This window comes from Botrytis sinoallii (assembly GCF_014898435.1).
Source record: "Botrytis sinoallii strain Bc 23 chromosome Unknown BSIN_008, whole genome shotgun sequence".
NCBI lineage: Eukaryota > Fungi > Ascomycota > Leotiomycetes > Helotiales > Sclerotiniaceae > Botrytis > Botrytis sinoallii.
The window spans coordinates 1,211,738-1,229,009 of record NW_024066035.1 but is presented as its reverse complement, the minus strand read 5'-3'; the positions used below and the strand labels follow the sequence as shown (position 1 = coordinate 1,229,009).

Below are 17,272 nucleotides of genomic sequence, written 5' to 3'. Positions count from 1 at the left end.
GAAATCATTTGTATCTCGATTAACACTTCCAGAAAAACTAATTAAATTAGGTAAAGGGGAGAGTGGAAAAAATAGATCCGAATTTATTAAATAGGGAAGATATGGAAATCAAAGAGTCGAATCTACTAATAAACAAGAATAAACCTGATATAACAATTCGGTCTTCGAATATAAGTGGTGATGATATTGATATTCGTTTTTTATCTTAATATACTTTTTATAAACATTGTGCTCTGTATAGATATTGTATTTTGAATAGATATTAAAGATGCTATTATTTCAGATTGAATAGTTAATATCTCGAATTGATTGTTTTTAATATAAGAAATATTAATATCCTTATTTAATATTAAAGAACTATCTGATTAGATTATTTGAACTCGAGGTTAAATATTAGGTTTATTTTCTTTTTTAAATTAGTTTTGTTAAAGTATTTAGTATATAAGAATATTATCCAAAGCTATATAGATTATATTCAATTATTCTTATATTAAAGCTAATATTACTATTTCTGGTACTTTTTTTAAAGTAATCTTTTGTTATTTAGCTTTTCTTTTGATTTTTTTTACTTCAATTAATATTTATTTATATACTATATATAATTTTTCAATTTCGGAATAAAATCCTTGAAACAAAAATATTAATTTATTTTTATATTAATCAAAATATCGTTATATTTTAAAATTGGGGACTTTTTTATATAATTTGTCTAGAATCAACTTATTCTATTAATCAAATAATTGAACTTGCAGCTATTGATAATATAAATCCATTATCTTCTAGTATATACTTTCCTTTATAAAGTAACTATTTAGTAATACAAATTATTATTGATTGGTTGCTATTTTTGATACTTCAATTTTATACCAGTTTTCCAATAACTCTAATACAAATATACTTAAAGTATTCTTTCGGGATTTGAATACTGATATAATCTTATTTAGTGGCTTAGATGGGATAGAGAGAAGATCTGGATTGTATTATTGTAATATTTTTCTAGCGGAACACTTTCTCTCTTCTCTTTTATTACTAAAAGATTTTCCTCAAGATAATTGAGGAATGTCTTTTTATAGTATAAGCTATTGCAAATAGCCAATTAAATAGAAAAAATACTAGCTTTTTGAATTATCTCAGTTTTTATTCAAATATATTGGTTTTGTAAAGTAAAGTATATTATATTATTACTAGCAATACCATCTTCAATATCGGTTTCCATATTAGTCTCTTCTTCATTTACCGAATTCTTGTTATCTAGTTGATTTTCTAGAGCTTGTAAAGCTTACAATTATCTTGTTTTTTGATAGGATGGTAAGAAATGTCTTTCCGCTATCTTTTGTATTGAAATAGAAGTTTTGTTTATATTAATATTAAATTCTTCTATTTCTATAGAATAATATTTATTGGAATTAAAGCAAAAATATGGAATGAATACATATACAGTATTAATATATTCTAATTCTTTTTCTTTTTATTCTATTTATTATCAGATCTCTATTATCAATTGCTTTCTTATATCTTAAAGAATAATTAGATTTATATTAAAGATATTAATATCTATAATAAAAGTAATAATAGCAGTAGTAATATAAACAATTAATATCATCTTTGCGAATTTATTATATCTTATCTCTCGATTCTTTACATCAACCTTTAAATAAAACGAAATAATGATTTCCATAATACTAAAGCTTTTATTCTTTATTTCGATAAAAAATAATACATCTTTACCCTTTGTTTTCTCCAAAAAAATATTTTGAAGATATATTTTTATTATATCAGTTTCGTTTTTAGTATTCACAAATACTATAATTTTAGAAATCTTTTCTAGAATTAGATTTCCGTTTTTATTAATAGTATTATCTAAAAGATAGTATAAGGACTTATAGAATTTGATTTATTTGAAAGGAATAAGAACTATCGCTAGCAAAATATTTAGATAATTGATGGATATATAAATAATATATATTTGATATAATTAAAAGTCTAATCTTCAAAATCCTTTTTTTTCTAAAACTATCTTTTGGCTTTTTATATTCAAAGTAATAGTATATCCAAACTATACAACTCTTTAAAGCAAAAGATACTATAACTAACCTAATATAATAAATTTAGGTCGAAATTCTTTTTATTACAAAATAAAATAATATTTATTTATAGCTATAAGCCCAATATTAGATTGCCAATTCAGGAGATGCGAGTGTATCCCTAAATTTAGATAAAGCTATCTGTTCAAAGCCTAATAGGATATATATATACTTCAATTAATGGATTTGATCAATTATATCAATTTTCTCTTTTAATAATTCGAAATTCAAAAAACAGAATAACATTCCAGAAAGCTTTTTGATATCCTCGAGTTGCTCCTTTCCAAGTTTTAATAATAAAACTATTTGGAGAGTAATCTTTTCTATCAAAATAAAAAACAAATAAAATATCAAACTCTTTCCAAATCTGGTTTTAGTAAATAAAGAGTATTGCTTTTTCTATAAATTAAATAACAAAGAATCTGGGTTTACATAAACTTGGGTTTTCGAATAGTAATAGGATTTAAAAATCAAAGGATTCTTTTAAGATATAATCTAATAAGCTCCTCTTGCTTTTTAATATATTTATTTGCCTTTTTTTTTTTGATTATCACAAGCATATCCTTTAATTCAATTTTATAAATTTACTTCATATATTCATCTAATCTAATCATCAATATTGTTAGTATACTAAACACAATTAACACAATCCCACAATTATCCCTAAGCTTTCTAGATTTGGCCCATTTAAAATATCTATCGGTTTTTTTTTGTTTTGAAGATATACTGATATAATACAATACTTCAAAGTGATAGCAGGAGTTTGCAGAATATATAAAAAGTTCCCAGAAGATAATAAAAGTTCACAGAAGTTCTTATAAATTAATAAATATTTGTAAAACATAATAGATATTAATAACAAATTAAGCAAAAGCTAATAAAAAGAAACAGAAATTTCTAGAAATCAGTAAGAATAAATACAACAAAGTTTTTTTTGTTTTTTGAATCGATTTTCAATCTCTATATTAAATATACACTTCACTTTCATTTCACTTTTACTTCACTTTTATTTGAATTTACTTACAATTCATATAGGAAACTCTATCTATATTTAAAAGCAATCTCAATATATCATAAAAAAAGAAATAATTATTATACTATTGCTATCACTAAAAAATAGTATCTGACTACTTACTTTTTAATAAAAACAACACTAATAGAAATATAAATAATACAATAGGGTTATTAGAATCAAAGAGATCTTTAGGATATATATAATTATATAGATCAATGAGTAGAAGTGATAGATTAAGGGAAAGGGATGATCATCGTTATAAAATATTGGTTTTCAAAAATATATGTTTTCGATATATATATATATAATTGAATAAAGTTATTATAATAAAGAATATATCAAAATAATAAAAAAATCCATTTATATATATTGAATCTATACCAAAGTAATACAACTATTGAATGATTTACAATCTTTAATTGAAAAGTCGAAAAATAACAAATTGTTGGTTTTCACATCAAAGCCGGAATCAAATTGTTTCAGACTCTACAATGATAAACCTTCGGGAGGCCTCTGCCTCGAAATCAAGGCCAAAAATTATGTAATCACTGTGTGGTCTGAGGATGAGATAACATATAGAAGTCTGGTGCTGATGTTCTTGAACAATACTACAGTAGTAAGTTGATGCATCTGTCTGTTTATGTACATAAACCTATTTTTACTACTAGAATAGTACGGTCGTTGAACTATCCTCCTTTTGCTGCCACAAGAAAACAAATTTAATGATCTCTTTTTTCCGTTTCTTATGATCTATCCGCCAAACAGTCATGATCCATCAAAAGAGGGCCTGTGTAAATGTTCACAGCCCCATCCACCTCGATTTAAACACTCAAGAACAATTCTCGAGGTCAATATTTTCTGGAGAAAGGCGTGAAAGGGATCATTCCATTGATACAACATCAATATCCCATCAATGCTATTCAGCTATCTCATTATTATTGTGGTACTTGTATTTTGGAGTGATTTTTCAATTAGCCAGATACTGGTGATAGAAAAATAGTTCAAGAGCTTTGTCTATGTGCAACACAGTGCATATCAAAGTGCAAGGACAAAAAGCCTGATCATATTCGTCACATTCACAAGAGAAGATTTGTCTAGATAAGTAACATGTCTAAATACAGATAAGAATCAAGGAAATAAGTCCATAACATAAGTGTGAGTCAGTGGATAATCCTCGCTTGCGATGATATTGCCTGCTTCTTCGGTCCTCGTGACCCCGCATCCACCCCCTCTGTCTTCGTAGGTTATATCCGTTTAGGTCCAGTACTCCAAGATTGAGTGAAGTCCCCATGCAGTAATTATCCTACATATCGGACCATATAATCTCATTTCTGAGGCTGAAGTCCTTGGGATCTTGATGCTGTATATACGTCCTGCATCACAAGCTAGTGTAAAGTTCACTGAGGTGCCCAGTGGGTTCGCAGCCAGTCCCAAAATGAAACTGTCTGGACGTTGACCAATGAATTCAGATTGACTTGCGAGGAGTCGTATCTTCTCTCCTCAGTAGCAGACAGCTCCTGCAAGCGGTTAACTCTAGCACTGTCTTGGTAATAAGCTGCTTCCTGAATATTTGCCGCTAGTTCTGGAGCTACAATTATTGTCGTTACAAATTGCTCTGCTCTTCTTGTTAGCATTTGCTTCAGAGGTGCTATCAAAAATAAACAGAAGAGCACTTACGTCCTTTGATAGCTTCTGCATACTGCACAATTTCAGTTACAGTTTTGCGGTCTCCCTGCATTCTGAACTCTGTCGGTCATATCCGCTGATCTAAATACAGAGCTGCTGCGAGGAACCGTGCCACATCATTTACAGATGTCATTGATACTGAAATGGCCTGGCCCATAGTATTATATTCCACTATTTCTGCTGTGTTTGTCTCCATATTCATGAGATAAGAACCTTGATAGCCGAGTGCAGTTGAAGTGCTGATGCCCATTGAAGCTAGGCCTCCTGGAGCGAATCGTTCATAGAAGACCCCACATCCAAAAACAGTATATTGCATTCGATGACGGGGGTGGTGAGCCCAATGTAGAAGTCTCTCAATGCTTGCAGCCCTTCCACGATCTGAGGGGTCATTCGTTGGTCGCCCGCCTAGCTTATCTTTGTATTCTGCAGGGATAAAACGTTGAACGCGGGAATGCGCGGCGGCATCAATGAGGTTGATTTGAGGGTTCCCAGATACCGTGGAAATGACTATATCTATTCCTCGAAGATTAAAGCGAAGATCATCTTGGTCGTCATAATTGACTACAGCCACTTGATAGCCTTGTGTTTCTAGATCTGGTCGACCCTAAAGATACTGGTTAGATTTGTTCAGAGATATCGATGTGCCGAAGTCAACTGACCTGTCTCGATAAGATAATGAATGGATGTACAGTTTTGCTGATCTCATGAGCGATAATCTGTGCCAAGCCGCCTGAGCCTGCCATTGCAATTCTCATCATGTTGTTTGCCATCTCATTGTTAATCATTACCATGTTTAAGTACCCAGAAGAAACTCGAGTTTTTAACAGGATTCTAAATTGTCAAATGTATTAAAAGTGATACAAACGGAAGACCAGGCAATCCTGTAGCCAGAAGAGGTGACTAGCCATGATGATAGAGAGTACTAGGTCGCTTAATGAATCAAAGAAGTATCTTTGATATAAGTGGATGGAATTGTGATAACTCAAGGCCACTTTGTAATTTACCCAGAATTTGCAAAAGGAGCTCAATGCTGTTAGCTAAGAAAGCATTATAGGATGAGAGAAGAGTTGACCACTAGGGTGATGCAGGTGGCAAGTTGGTACACCGGGATCTTGGGTAAGTTAGCCGTCCAGGAATAAGAGCGGTAGTTCAATTTCAAGGGTCAATTCTCAGACTGAAAGGATTTTGCTCGCATAATAAATTGTCCTTAGGCCTAATGGAATCCGTTCCAAGAATCTGCAGTTGGTGAGATACCATGAATCTGTGACCACAGGTATAAGAGGAGCGGGAAGACTTGAATATGATGACACTTGGATGTAGAATCAGCCGGAATAACTCCATAAGAAGGACACATCTTACCACAGATGTGACCGCACTCATTAAATTCGGCTCGAAAAGCGATTTATAGTACAATTGGTAAAGGCATCTACGTAAAAAACTCCCATAGATCGTGATTTCTGATCCTTGTCTGCATGCCGGCAAACATTAACCATGTAAATACCGGCTGTCAAGGGCTGAATGCAATCATGACACCCAAACTCAAAGAGTCTGGGACAGCTCCGGCTTTTTCTTTCCTGCCAAAAGTGCGATCACCCACGAGGAAGAATCGCTGGGATGTAGGAGTGACCAGGTTTTAGCCAAATCAGCCATCGAAAGCATGTAGAAAGTATCGCTTGGTACAATCCATCTTGGTAAATTTAGGAAGTTAATCCCGATTTATGATGGATCACTGACCGCCGGCCTCGTTGAATCTGAGAAGCCTGTCGGATGCCCCAAACTCAAACCAAGACAAAGCTGCTACTATCATTGGCCGTTCTTGGTCACAGGAAATGAGAGATACGCAATCTACGCATCATCTCTGCCATTAAGCATACTTGTGAGGCTTGCAGAGGCATTTACGAGGGGCATATGCAGGTCAGACACATGCCCGAGTAGAAGTGAACATGCGAAAGGAAAGGCAGCACTGGACAACCACAAATATAGTTCATCTTCGGAGAGCAGAATAGGAAGATCCTAAGGGCCACAGAGGATGGTAATGTTGCCAAATGAAGATTACTTGAAAACAAGCCTTGCGTCCTTCATATCCATGAATATCATTGGGGGCGAGCGATAGAGGTAACAATGGGGGCAACGAAAAAAAAATCCATAATGAAGACAATCCAAAATACTAAAGTTCTATAATGGAATGGGGTATGCAAATCCTGTTGGATGGTTTGCGAGCAGGTTGTGACAGCTGTCGGTGTCTTGCCAAATTTATTGTAAGGCTGAAGACATAAAATGTTGATCATTGATCATTCATGCAAGTCGCTTCCGTAGCCTAGGTTGACCCAGGTAGAGTGTTGCCAAAGAATACATTGATTGGTGGAATGTGATTTAGATTTGGACAGGATATTATGTCAGGTTCCACTTTGTAGGCAGGTGCTAGGTACTCTCAGGTACTCTATTAGACACATGAGTTGAGGCTCCATGGCAATCTTCCCTTTCCCCTATAGGTAGGTAACCGAGGCCTAGATGTTTGTCGTCGCTCAATGTAATCTTACAATTAGTTCTTGACCAAACCTTTTGAAAGCCATGACATTGTTAGATAGTGATGAGATGGATAATAATGCTGGATTCGAATTTTCATGTTCATGTTCATGCTGGTGAATAGCTCAGTAGTAATAAGTTTTGATAGGAAAACTTTATTCAGCCACAGCCATCAGAGGACTATTTCTCTCTCGAGAGTCGGGACAGACACAATCACCCTTGTTTTCCCGAGGTACCTCCGATATCTACACCAAGATCTCTTCCACAACATTTGTAAACAACAATAAACACAATATTTCCACAGCATCTTCGAATCCTTTGAAAATTGTTAGAACAATCTTTCATAACCAATATCATTCCAAGATCATCTGTCTTGACTCTCTCTTTTCCCAGGAGATACAGTGCTAAATTCAAGTTGCTTTCTGCCACTTCGATCACCATTACTTTACCTACTAATAGCAGTTTTGCCTTTAACAGAAAATCAATTATTAATCGAATCTAGTTACAATGCGCAGGGGAAAGAAGATGGCTGGAAACGCCAATCTAGAGCCTCTGGGTTCTCGCACCAAAATTCCAACTTATAATTCAAGTCCACTCAAGCAGGAAAAGAACGATGAGGACCCTCCTCACTTTCGTGCCGAAGGCTCGTCTTACATATTTGGATCAATCAAGCAAGAAGGAAACAATGAGTATCGTTTCCGTTCCCGCTCCCCATTGGAAACTCGTCGGCCCCCCCGTCGTATTCGCTCTCGGTCCCGCTCCAGAAGCCTGACGACCACTATCGTTCCATTCCTAGAACCCGTCGGTATTCCATCACCATCGATCGCGTTCCAGAAGCCCAAAAGCTCCTATATCAGTCAAAGCCCGCACAAGTCCCGTCAGTCCCGCCGCTCTATTTCCTCTATTTCGGCCCAAAAGGTATCAAGCTCCAGTTCCTATAGATCTCGATCTCCACGTCATAGAGACCAAGACACTACAAAGGGCTCCTACTATGGAAAATCTCCTCGTAGAGGCTCTCCCACTGATGAAGGCGCCTCAAGAGGGTTCTATTATAGACCGTCTCCTTACGGAGATACTCCTATGGATCGGGGCGTTCAAAATAGTTCCTACTACAGACCAATCGTATTCCATTCGAAACCCGAGCATGTTTTCTGAGTCCAAAAGCCGAGCTTTTTCTCTTGCATCAAGTTATAGTCTTAGAGAATCATTAGATGACGAAGAGGTAGCTTTTACCCGCCCCCATTTATATGCAATTGAAAGTTCCTGCTTCTAACCATTTCAAGACACTGACTACAGTGTCGTGTACGAAACCTTCCAGTCGCAAGCGCGGAGAATTCATGGTCCCTGCCTACAACTACCCTGAGCCATCAAGTCCAATTGAAGAATCATGGGCGGAAATTGCTAGTCGTAAGCATAAAGAATCAATGGCAAACAGAGCAGCTAACATGACCACTTCGAAACATATTTCACTCGCTACTTCCGTAGGAGAATCCAAACCCCTTAAGAAAGCAGTAACTTTGGAGAAATGGGAATCAGTGGCAAAAGGTACCCCCGTCAGCCCTGTCAGAGGTGAGAGATCGTTGTTGTTTAAGAGGAAAAAGCAGAGCAAAGCGGAGGGCTTAGATATCCAGAACCAAATATCCTCCCTCCTGTACCCTCGCAAGAGAAAAGATCTACAAATCCCGCCGACTGAATCTAAGATGAATGTTACGACCGATGTGGAGAAGGGTGTTGGCGTTGCTAAATTATTTGAATCATCTGCCCAGAATTCAAGCCCTCCTCCATTGCCTATACCATTACAAGAAATGCACTCACAAAGCGAGGCCCTTTTATCTGCTTCAGACCAAGGCATACACCCAGAGAGACAAGGCTTCGTCGATAATTCCCAATGCCTATCCCATCTAGCCAACGTTCAAGCATCTCTTCCAAAAAGTCTACGTTCTCAACGGTACAGGATGTTTATCCACAAAGCGAGATTAATGTGTCGGCTCTCAATCAAGGCATGCATCCAGAGAGACAATTTCTTCTCCAAACCTCCCCTTCGCCAAATGAATCTCCCGAACACTTACATCTACAGGCTGAATCCCGTCTTACCATTTCCTCTCCAAAGATTAAAATTGACACACAAACCCTGCAATCGAAGATCCAAGAACTTCGTCCTTCATCCTCTTTTGGTAAGTTACCAGTATTCGCCGTATTACTTGTTGCACATAGCTAATCCCATGGCACAGACGAGAAACCCAGACCAATTCCTAGCATCATGAATGAGCTATCATTTACCGATGACCCCTTCGAATCAGACCATATGTAAGCACATTCTCGAACGGACAAACGAAAACTGATGGATAGGCTGATATGATATCTGGAAACACAGGCTGTCGAGCCAGTGGTTCCTACTCACTGGCAGGATTAGCCCGTCGACCAAGCAATTCCGATCATACGTCTCTATTGCGTTCCCTATGTACTCAGCGAGCCGATCGAAATATGGATGTTATAATTCTTCTCTTTTCGCACACAAGCGGGCTGTTAAACCAGGGAAATTGGTGTATTTCGCGAATATACAGGAGTCTGGGGTTCTGGTATGGATGTACCGACTTTTACGAAGCTACGAGATACCCTGGGACGGTAAATGCATCTGGTCGGTATATTCAAATTTGCGTTTGTGTTTCTCTCACGAAGTCGTCATCCGACTTCAACTTGACCCCTTTCTAATCGTTCCCATTCTGTTTTTCTCTAATTCATGTTTTCACGTGGGGTCATAATCAGAATTCCTGTCATTCCTTCCATTGGAACTATTTTAATTTGTTTCTCATTCATTCATGTCTTCACCTTAATTTTGTCGTCGAGCCACAGCTACATTGATAGCAATACCATTAATATAAGAAGTGTAACCACATTGGTAGATCAAGATTTAAATAGCTACTACCAATACAGTAGACCCCAAATATGTCCCCCAAGTTTCATGGCTTGACTTCGCTTTGAATACATGCAAAGAATCCCCGGGCCCTTTTCCTACAAGTACATTGTAACACCAAAAGTAACGCCCCTCCCTGTAACAGCTTTAACTCCTACAATGTTTTCTGTAACTCCATATCCTGCATTCCTGACTTGGGTATTTTCTTTAACAAAAGAAATGAAGAACGTGAGATCCGTTCCTGACAATGCCTGATCCAGCATCGATCCTGTCCCATTCCATCCTATTCGTCCTACGACGCATAACCTCATACTCATACTCATAATCATACAAGATTAACCACAAAAGGAAAAGAAATTGAGCACAAAAGGAGAATATCTACTGATATAGTTTAAAATAATGAACCGACGCCCTCCTCTTACTTGCCTTCACGCTTACATTATCGTATCCCCACTTCTTCGAATAGTATATGTGCCACACTATTGCACATTCAAGAATAAATCATTTCCCCGTCTCGTGGGCGTCAATCTCGGTAGCCAACCCGGCGTCTTTGGTAAACCACTGGGATTATCTCCATCGATATTAACAGTGATCGTTTCACCTGATCCATCGTCTTTGGTATATACGACTGATTGACCATTCATATTTGTATCTTTAACTGTACTGATATCTTCGTTCGAAGAATCAAGAGGAGCTTGTCCCTGAGCTTTTATTTCCGACATGGTAGTCATTTGAGTAAGACGTGGATCGAATGTGAAATTGCGTGTTTCTTGGCTGTAGATTGAGGATACTTCGGGGTCCATGGAGGCGTGGATGGGGACGGGGAGTGGTTGGGAGGGATTAGTGTTGGAGGATGAGACGTTGGTGGCGGGTTTGTGTAAGGACTGGACGCTATCTTTTCTTAATATCCCGGTGAGTATTTGTGGCCGCCAGTGTGGAGATACGACGGTTGGTGAGGTTTGTTGGTGGGAAGAAGTAGTGGTGGGGTTGGTAGTGTTAATATTAGTGTTGGTGTCGGGAAGGACTCTCCATTTTTGTGTTGAATCTGGAGAAGTGGCGAGACTTAGAGAAGGCGGCGGGGCGCTTCTTTTACTCCCACTTCCATTGGCAGTTCTTGGACTCATATCCCTCTGTTTAGAAGTTGGTGGTAAGGGTAATGGTATTGGCGGTGGAGGACTTCTTGAAGCTAAATCAGTGGGACTGAAAAAGTCATTACTTTTTCGAATAGTGATGCCAGAGTTGTGAGAGCCTGGCGAGAGAAAGTTTCCGGGTGATAGTCCTAGAGATGCCATGCGCGTTTTCTGAGCGGCGATCTCGGCTTCTTGCCATGGTTTATTACTATATGCTGTAGGGGGACGGATGGGTGACTCGATAGATATTGGCGGTGGTGCGGGGAAATTTGTTACGATCGATGTGCGGGTACGAGTACGAGAATGGCGTTTGCTTGGGTTTCCCTTGATTTTGGGGTATTTGACTGGTGATTTACCGATGACGTTTGATTTGTCAGTGGGTGATTCGACGACAGGGCTGAGATTGGTGTCGCCAGAAAGCTCTTGGGGCTCAGGATTGATAGAATCCATGGTTTCGAAGGATGTCATAGACCCTATCGAAGCTCTAGAGGTACGATTTTGATCATATGGTCCTACGGGATTGTATGCGGATTTCCCTAGCACGCGGCGAAATGAGGGGTTAGATTGCATGAGTGAGTTTAGCTTCTCGACTTCATTTGAAGAGGGTCGACGGTTGTGAGATTTTGCCGAGTACACAGATGAGGTTGCTCTAAGAGGATCTTTGGCAGATGGATTGCGTTGAACAGAAGGTTTCATTGCATTTTCGGGCCGACGCGGTTGTGAAAAGTTTCTTTGGAGATTAAGGGGGCGTACGTAGAAGTCAGGCTCTACTGAAGGATCCTTGTAGGAATCGATAATATGCTCTGTTTCATTTGGCGAGAGCTCACCTTGGAGACGAGGTGATTGATAATATGCGGGATCAGGCTTTCGGAGAACCTTGTCTTTTGATATGGACCCATAGGAGGCCGCATTCCATGGTGCTTCGGATGCTACAGCTGTGCTGCATGAATCTTCATCTTCGAATTGTGTATCCATAGATTGCCGATTGTTGCCCGTGAATTTTGATGGTTGCTGGTAGGCAGCAGTGTGGATCTCGTTGGGCTTTCGCTGGAAAGGAACCTGCAGGGTGAGAGCTGGTCTTTCGGGCAAAAGTGGAGACGGGCCACGTTGGAATACTTCTTCGGTGTAACCCATAGGGGTTAGCAAATTGTTTTGGGGGCTCTCGGAAGTCATGGCAAGACCGATATTCTCTGGACTAGCGTTCCTTTGAGAGAAAGGATCGGGGCTTAGCTGGCCCCCCCTCGGAGGCATTCGAGCCCCCAAAAATGGACCTATTGGTGTTGGTCCTCGGGTTGAAATGGAAGCTGGTGATGGCGCCATTGGCTTCGTAATACCGAAGTGAGATTGTGATTTGATGCTCAAAGAAGGCTCTTGCTGGAATGGGAGATATCCACTATCTCGATTTGCTTGCCTTTTCCGCCTCATACAGGCACATAGCAATATAGCTCCAACTACCAAAACGACACCACCAACTCCTGCTACCACAATTCCAGCTATTTGCGCAGTCGATAGTACTGGCTTACTCTTCTCCGGTGATGAATAGGCACTCGTGGCAGCTGCCGGTTGTGTCACCCCTGTCGATGATTTTGGACTCGTGGTTGAACTTGGAGTAGCTGTAGCGGTAGCTGTAGCTGTAGGTACAGTTGTGAGTAAAGTTGTAGCTACAGAATCACTAGCACTTGTCGTTGCCACTGGAGCAATTTGGACGATACTTGCGGAGCCTGATTGTAAAACGAGAGTTGCTGTAAGGGTGCTATGTGTGTTTGGCAGTGCATTCTTGTCGGAATTACACATATTGTATGCTTTTAGTACTGTATCATCTGCAGGACAAATTAGAAACCTCGGTCGAGCAAACTTCGACAATGACTTACTAGAGGAGTCATCTCCATTACAGAAGCCCACGCTTGCTTCTGACATTATACATTGTACTGCCCCCTCTCCCACCGTGTATGTAGACTTGCTACCATTTTCACATAAGCAGTCAAACGTAGGTGTGTCGCCACAAACATTTGTTGGATAGTTGTCTTGTACGAAGGACTCAAAGCAAACTTGAGCGCACGAAGGAACAAAACTTTTTACTTGAGATGGCAAAGAAAATTCAGCATTAACACAAGTCGAGAATGCGTATATGAGTATGAAGAGGCTCAATGGTAACATTGCCATTCTGGGAAACACTGTAGGAATGGGGATGTCAGCATTGTTTGTGTATATACATTTTCCAAATTGTTCTGAGCATTTTGAAACTTCATGATGCTTGTGATGATAGAAGAGTTGAGGTCATAGTTCTTCGAGTCACTCAAACTGTTGGACACCAAAGCTCTAAGTCATGGTCTCGATTCAGGTGGCATATGTATGAGAAGTAAAAGAACCAGAAATAGATTCTACTGACCTCGAAGATGGAAACAAATCACTTTCCGAGTCGTCCAGCGTCTCATACATCATTATAACACGAATCTAAGATAAACTTCAAAGAAACTCATGGCACTGATGATACTGATCGAAGAAATGAAATAGAAAAAATCGAGGAAAAAACTCGACGGTAAGGAAATACGTGAGAAAACTGAAGGAAAAAAAGAAACAATGATGTAGAAAGTTTCCATCAAGAGAAATCAGCGATATGCTCACGCAACACCAGACGACCCCCGCAATGTTACCTTGAAAACCAATAGAGTCTCTCCAACAGCCGGCTCATGGGCCATATACATGGCGTCACATTTCTTCAGGTACGATGTGTGAGACTGCATGATACTACCGCTGGACTCAAGATACATAGCCGCTGCCATAATAGTTGACCCCATGTTTGATGTGATGATAAGCCTCGTTACCTGTATGGTGGTGGTTGTCTAGCTCTGCAAGTAAGCGCTGAAGAAATTAACCCTGGCGGTTACAAGGTTAATTTCCCACGTGACCTGACGTAGACCGGATCGAAACCGATGATTGTAATTGTGGGTAGGTAGGTGTGTACAGCAGAAACATGTTCGTTCCATTGTCGTCTCTGATCTCTATACCTTTTCATCGATATGAGTGGATCTCTTTCAAGAAAGGAAGTAAGCAGATCAATATTTCACCGGAGACAATAACATTTCGCATCCGAGATAGTTGCTACGCCTGCCTCGAGGCCGTTTGCTATATATAATCATCAAAATTATACCGAACTACTTTACCCACTTAGGTTATGACTGGAGACCCCAACGCAGACCTGCCTAGTCTCAGTTCATAATAGGTTGGTAGGATGTAGCTACCGAATGTCATGGAAAACGTCCAACAATTTCACGTTCGATTATTCGAATCATTATTCGAGCCTGAGATAGAGACACAACGTTAGTGACATTGAATGTTCAACGATTCATTGCATTTATTATACGTGTCAAATTTTGATCATCTCTAAGTTGGTTCGAGTTTGTCTTCACTGCGTTCTAGATCCATTTTATTGCAGCTATTTTTGTTCATGAAATCATTCATTATGGTCATTTCCTCGTGATCCATCCACGATTAGATTTTAAAAGCATGTTTCGCGGCTGTGTATGCAACCCAGAATAACCCCGCTGTAGCGAATCCATTGTTGAAAAATATCCTCGTAAGCAATTTGAGCCTCCCCTTTCAACATGAGCTTATGCATATGTGCAAACGCCTGCTTTTTCTCCCAATATTGTGCAAAGTGAATTTCAAAAAAAAAAGATGTGGATAATTCAGGGATTCATATGAAAGCTCAACTTGAAAAGAACTAAGACTGTAAATTGGTACCAGCACGGCTTGACTTAATGACCTTCTTCACAATCTCTTCCGTTTCATCCCAATCATCTTGGTTGAGCTTGATAAGATCAATATTATAATGATTTGCGATTTGGTTGAGTGCATCATAACTCTTTCTGTCGAAGACAAAGCTGATACTGACACCGACACGTCCGAATCTTCCGGTTCGACCGATACGGTGAAGGTAGGTTTCCGGGTCTGGCTCTGAATCTGATCGGCCCTTCATAGGGACGTCATAGTTGATGACCATAGAGACAGATTGAACATCGATACCTCGGGCAAGAACATTTGTAGTGATGAGAACCTTGGCCTTCCCTTGACGGAAATCTTCAAGTACTTGGTCACGTTCTGAACCTTCAAAAGCACCATGAACCGCAACAACCTTGTGTCCTTCCTTTGTCAAACGTTCAGCAATGTTACTGGCTGTATCTCTTCGCTGTAATCTTGGTTAGTATCATTATCGAGAAATTACATTCAGCATCAAATACCTTGACAAAAATGATCGAGGAACCGATTGTCATTAAACCATAAAGCTTGACCAGAATCTCATATTTCCCGATCTCGTTGGGACAATCCATGAACATCTGCTTAATTCCAGACACAGTAAGTTCATCGCGCTTCAACTTAATCTCGTTTGCACGAGGCGAAAAATCCTGAGCAAAGCCGTAGACCTCATCGGGAAAAGTCGCGGAAAAGAGTAGGATCTGCTCGACTCGAATCATCCTAAAACAGATTAGGATACGTCACTCAAACTTCGAAAAGACCAAACTTACGATTTGACTCGCATGCACTGATCTCCAAGACCTTGCTGATCCAACATGTTGTCTGCCTCATCCAAACATAGTATTTTCATCTGAGATGCGTCGATCGATCTTCTCTTGATCAAGTCCATTACTGTACCAGGTGTCCCTACAATAACCATTGCATTTACTTTGGTATTTCGCTCCACCGCACCTGGAATGGCTGCTTGTACAGTCAAGCCATCAACAAATTGCCCAATGCTTCTGATGACGCCCTCGATTTGGCGGGCAAGTTCGCGACTTGGTGCTAAACATAATGCTTGGGGAGTAGTTGGCTTCGAAAAGTCGAGACGTGATAAAATAGTGATAACGAACGCAGCAGTCTTTCCTGTGCCTGATTGTGACTGCGCAATCATATTTGTTGGTGGGTTGCGAAGTAAGAGTGGAAGGGCTTTTTCTTGGATCTTGGAAGGCTTTTTGAAATTCATCGCATAAAGACCTTTGAGAATTGAGGCATCACTAGTAGGATAGATCAGCTCAGACTCTGCAAAAGTGAAGCTCACACTTACATTCCCAACTGCTCAAAAGTCTCTACAGAATACAAGGGACTTGTTTGATCGCCTTGAATATCGCTGAGTTTAACCTCGACCTCATATTGGCCGTCCTGGAGAGTACCACCTCCCAAAGGCTCAGTAGCACCATCAAGTTGCGCCTCCTCCAAAGGGTTTCCCTCATTTTTTTCAGTAGTGGGTGATGCAACCTCATCTGCCCAAGATGTGCTCTTGGATTCAGACATTTTAGAATATTGTGTTGGTGTAATAGATTGAAATGCTGGGAATATGATGTTTCTTCTTTAAGAATGATTTCGGTGCGGGGGAGGGGTAAACTGTTTTGTTCTGAAGATGTTTGATTGATTTGTTGTGAAGGATTGCCTAGTAGAGATATTGAGATATTGGGAAGACGATAAGGGTTGAACTAACTTATAAACGCCTAGTGCATACTGAGATGTGTTAATCTACACGTGATTCAAGATCAAACCTCCAACAGCAAATCGTGCGAGCAAACAGCCACACGTACACAGCCTTACAGCCACAATTGATCACCTCCTACCTTTCCTAGTTGGGTACGTTCGCTGCTTTAGAAAACGTTTAGGTCACCCCCGTGTGTTCCGCCCGAATCTGATAATCTCCCAATCTGCCCAGCCAGCCCAACTAATAATAATAATAATAATCATAATAATAATAAAGGTACCTACCTGGATATTATTAAATGCTCCGTAATTTGGCGGGGCATTTATGCGTACGAGTTATTCATTACGGTTATTGTCCTGATGACATATGTCCAAGATCCAACCTTTATGTTCATTCTCTCATTCTTTGCTTCTCTAATCTAACATGAATCTTTTCCCTCTTTCACGTTGTCCA

At 39.3% G+C, this 17,272-nt stretch overlaps 4 protein-coding genes across 4 annotated transcripts; 1 reads left to right on the top strand and 3 right to left on the bottom strand.

Moving 5' to 3' along the window:
- Positions 1-4,178: 4,178 nt before the first annotated feature.
- EAF02_005364 (uncharacterized protein) lies at positions 4,179-5,666 on the bottom strand. Its single transcript, XM_038901412.1, has 4 exons — positions 5,445-5,666; positions 4,875-5,389; positions 4,777-4,838; positions 4,179-4,714 (listed from the first exon to the last, which is right to left on the bottom strand). Exons 1-4 carry the CDS (start codon positions 5,574-5,576, stop codon positions 4,497-4,499), a joined length of 927 nt encoding a protein of 308 aa, XP_038758752.1. The 5' UTR covers positions 5,577-5,666; the 3' UTR covers positions 4,179-4,496.
- Positions 5,667-7,818: 2,152 nt separating this feature from the next.
- Positions 7,819-9,622, top strand: EAF02_005363 (uncharacterized protein; the record flags this gene model as incomplete). Its single annotated transcript, XM_038901411.1, has 4 exons — positions 7,819-8,433; positions 8,595-9,185; positions 9,389-9,485; positions 9,543-9,622. The coding sequence occupies 4 exons, from the start codon at positions 7,819-7,821 to the stop codon at positions 9,620-9,622; spliced, it is 1,383 nt and encodes a 460-aa protein (XP_038758751.1).
- A 1,082-nt stretch (positions 9,623-10,704) lies between these two features.
- EAF02_005362 (uncharacterized protein) lies at positions 10,705-13,790 on the bottom strand (the record flags this gene model as incomplete). Its single annotated transcript, XM_038901410.1, has 3 exons — positions 10,705-13,175; positions 13,227-13,529; positions 13,745-13,790. 3 exons carry the CDS (start codon positions 13,788-13,790, stop codon positions 10,705-10,707), a joined length of 2,820 nt encoding a protein of 939 aa, XP_038758750.1.
- A 1,289-nt stretch (positions 13,791-15,079) lies between these two features.
- Positions 15,080-16,644, bottom strand: EAF02_005361 (uncharacterized protein; the record flags this gene model as incomplete). Its single annotated transcript, XM_038901409.1, has 4 exons — positions 15,080-15,544; positions 15,597-15,831; positions 15,882-16,367; positions 16,418-16,644. 4 exons carry the CDS (start codon positions 16,642-16,644, stop codon positions 15,080-15,082), a joined length of 1,413 nt encoding a protein of 470 aa, XP_038758749.1.
- Between the last annotated feature and the right edge of the window lie 628 nt (positions 16,645-17,272).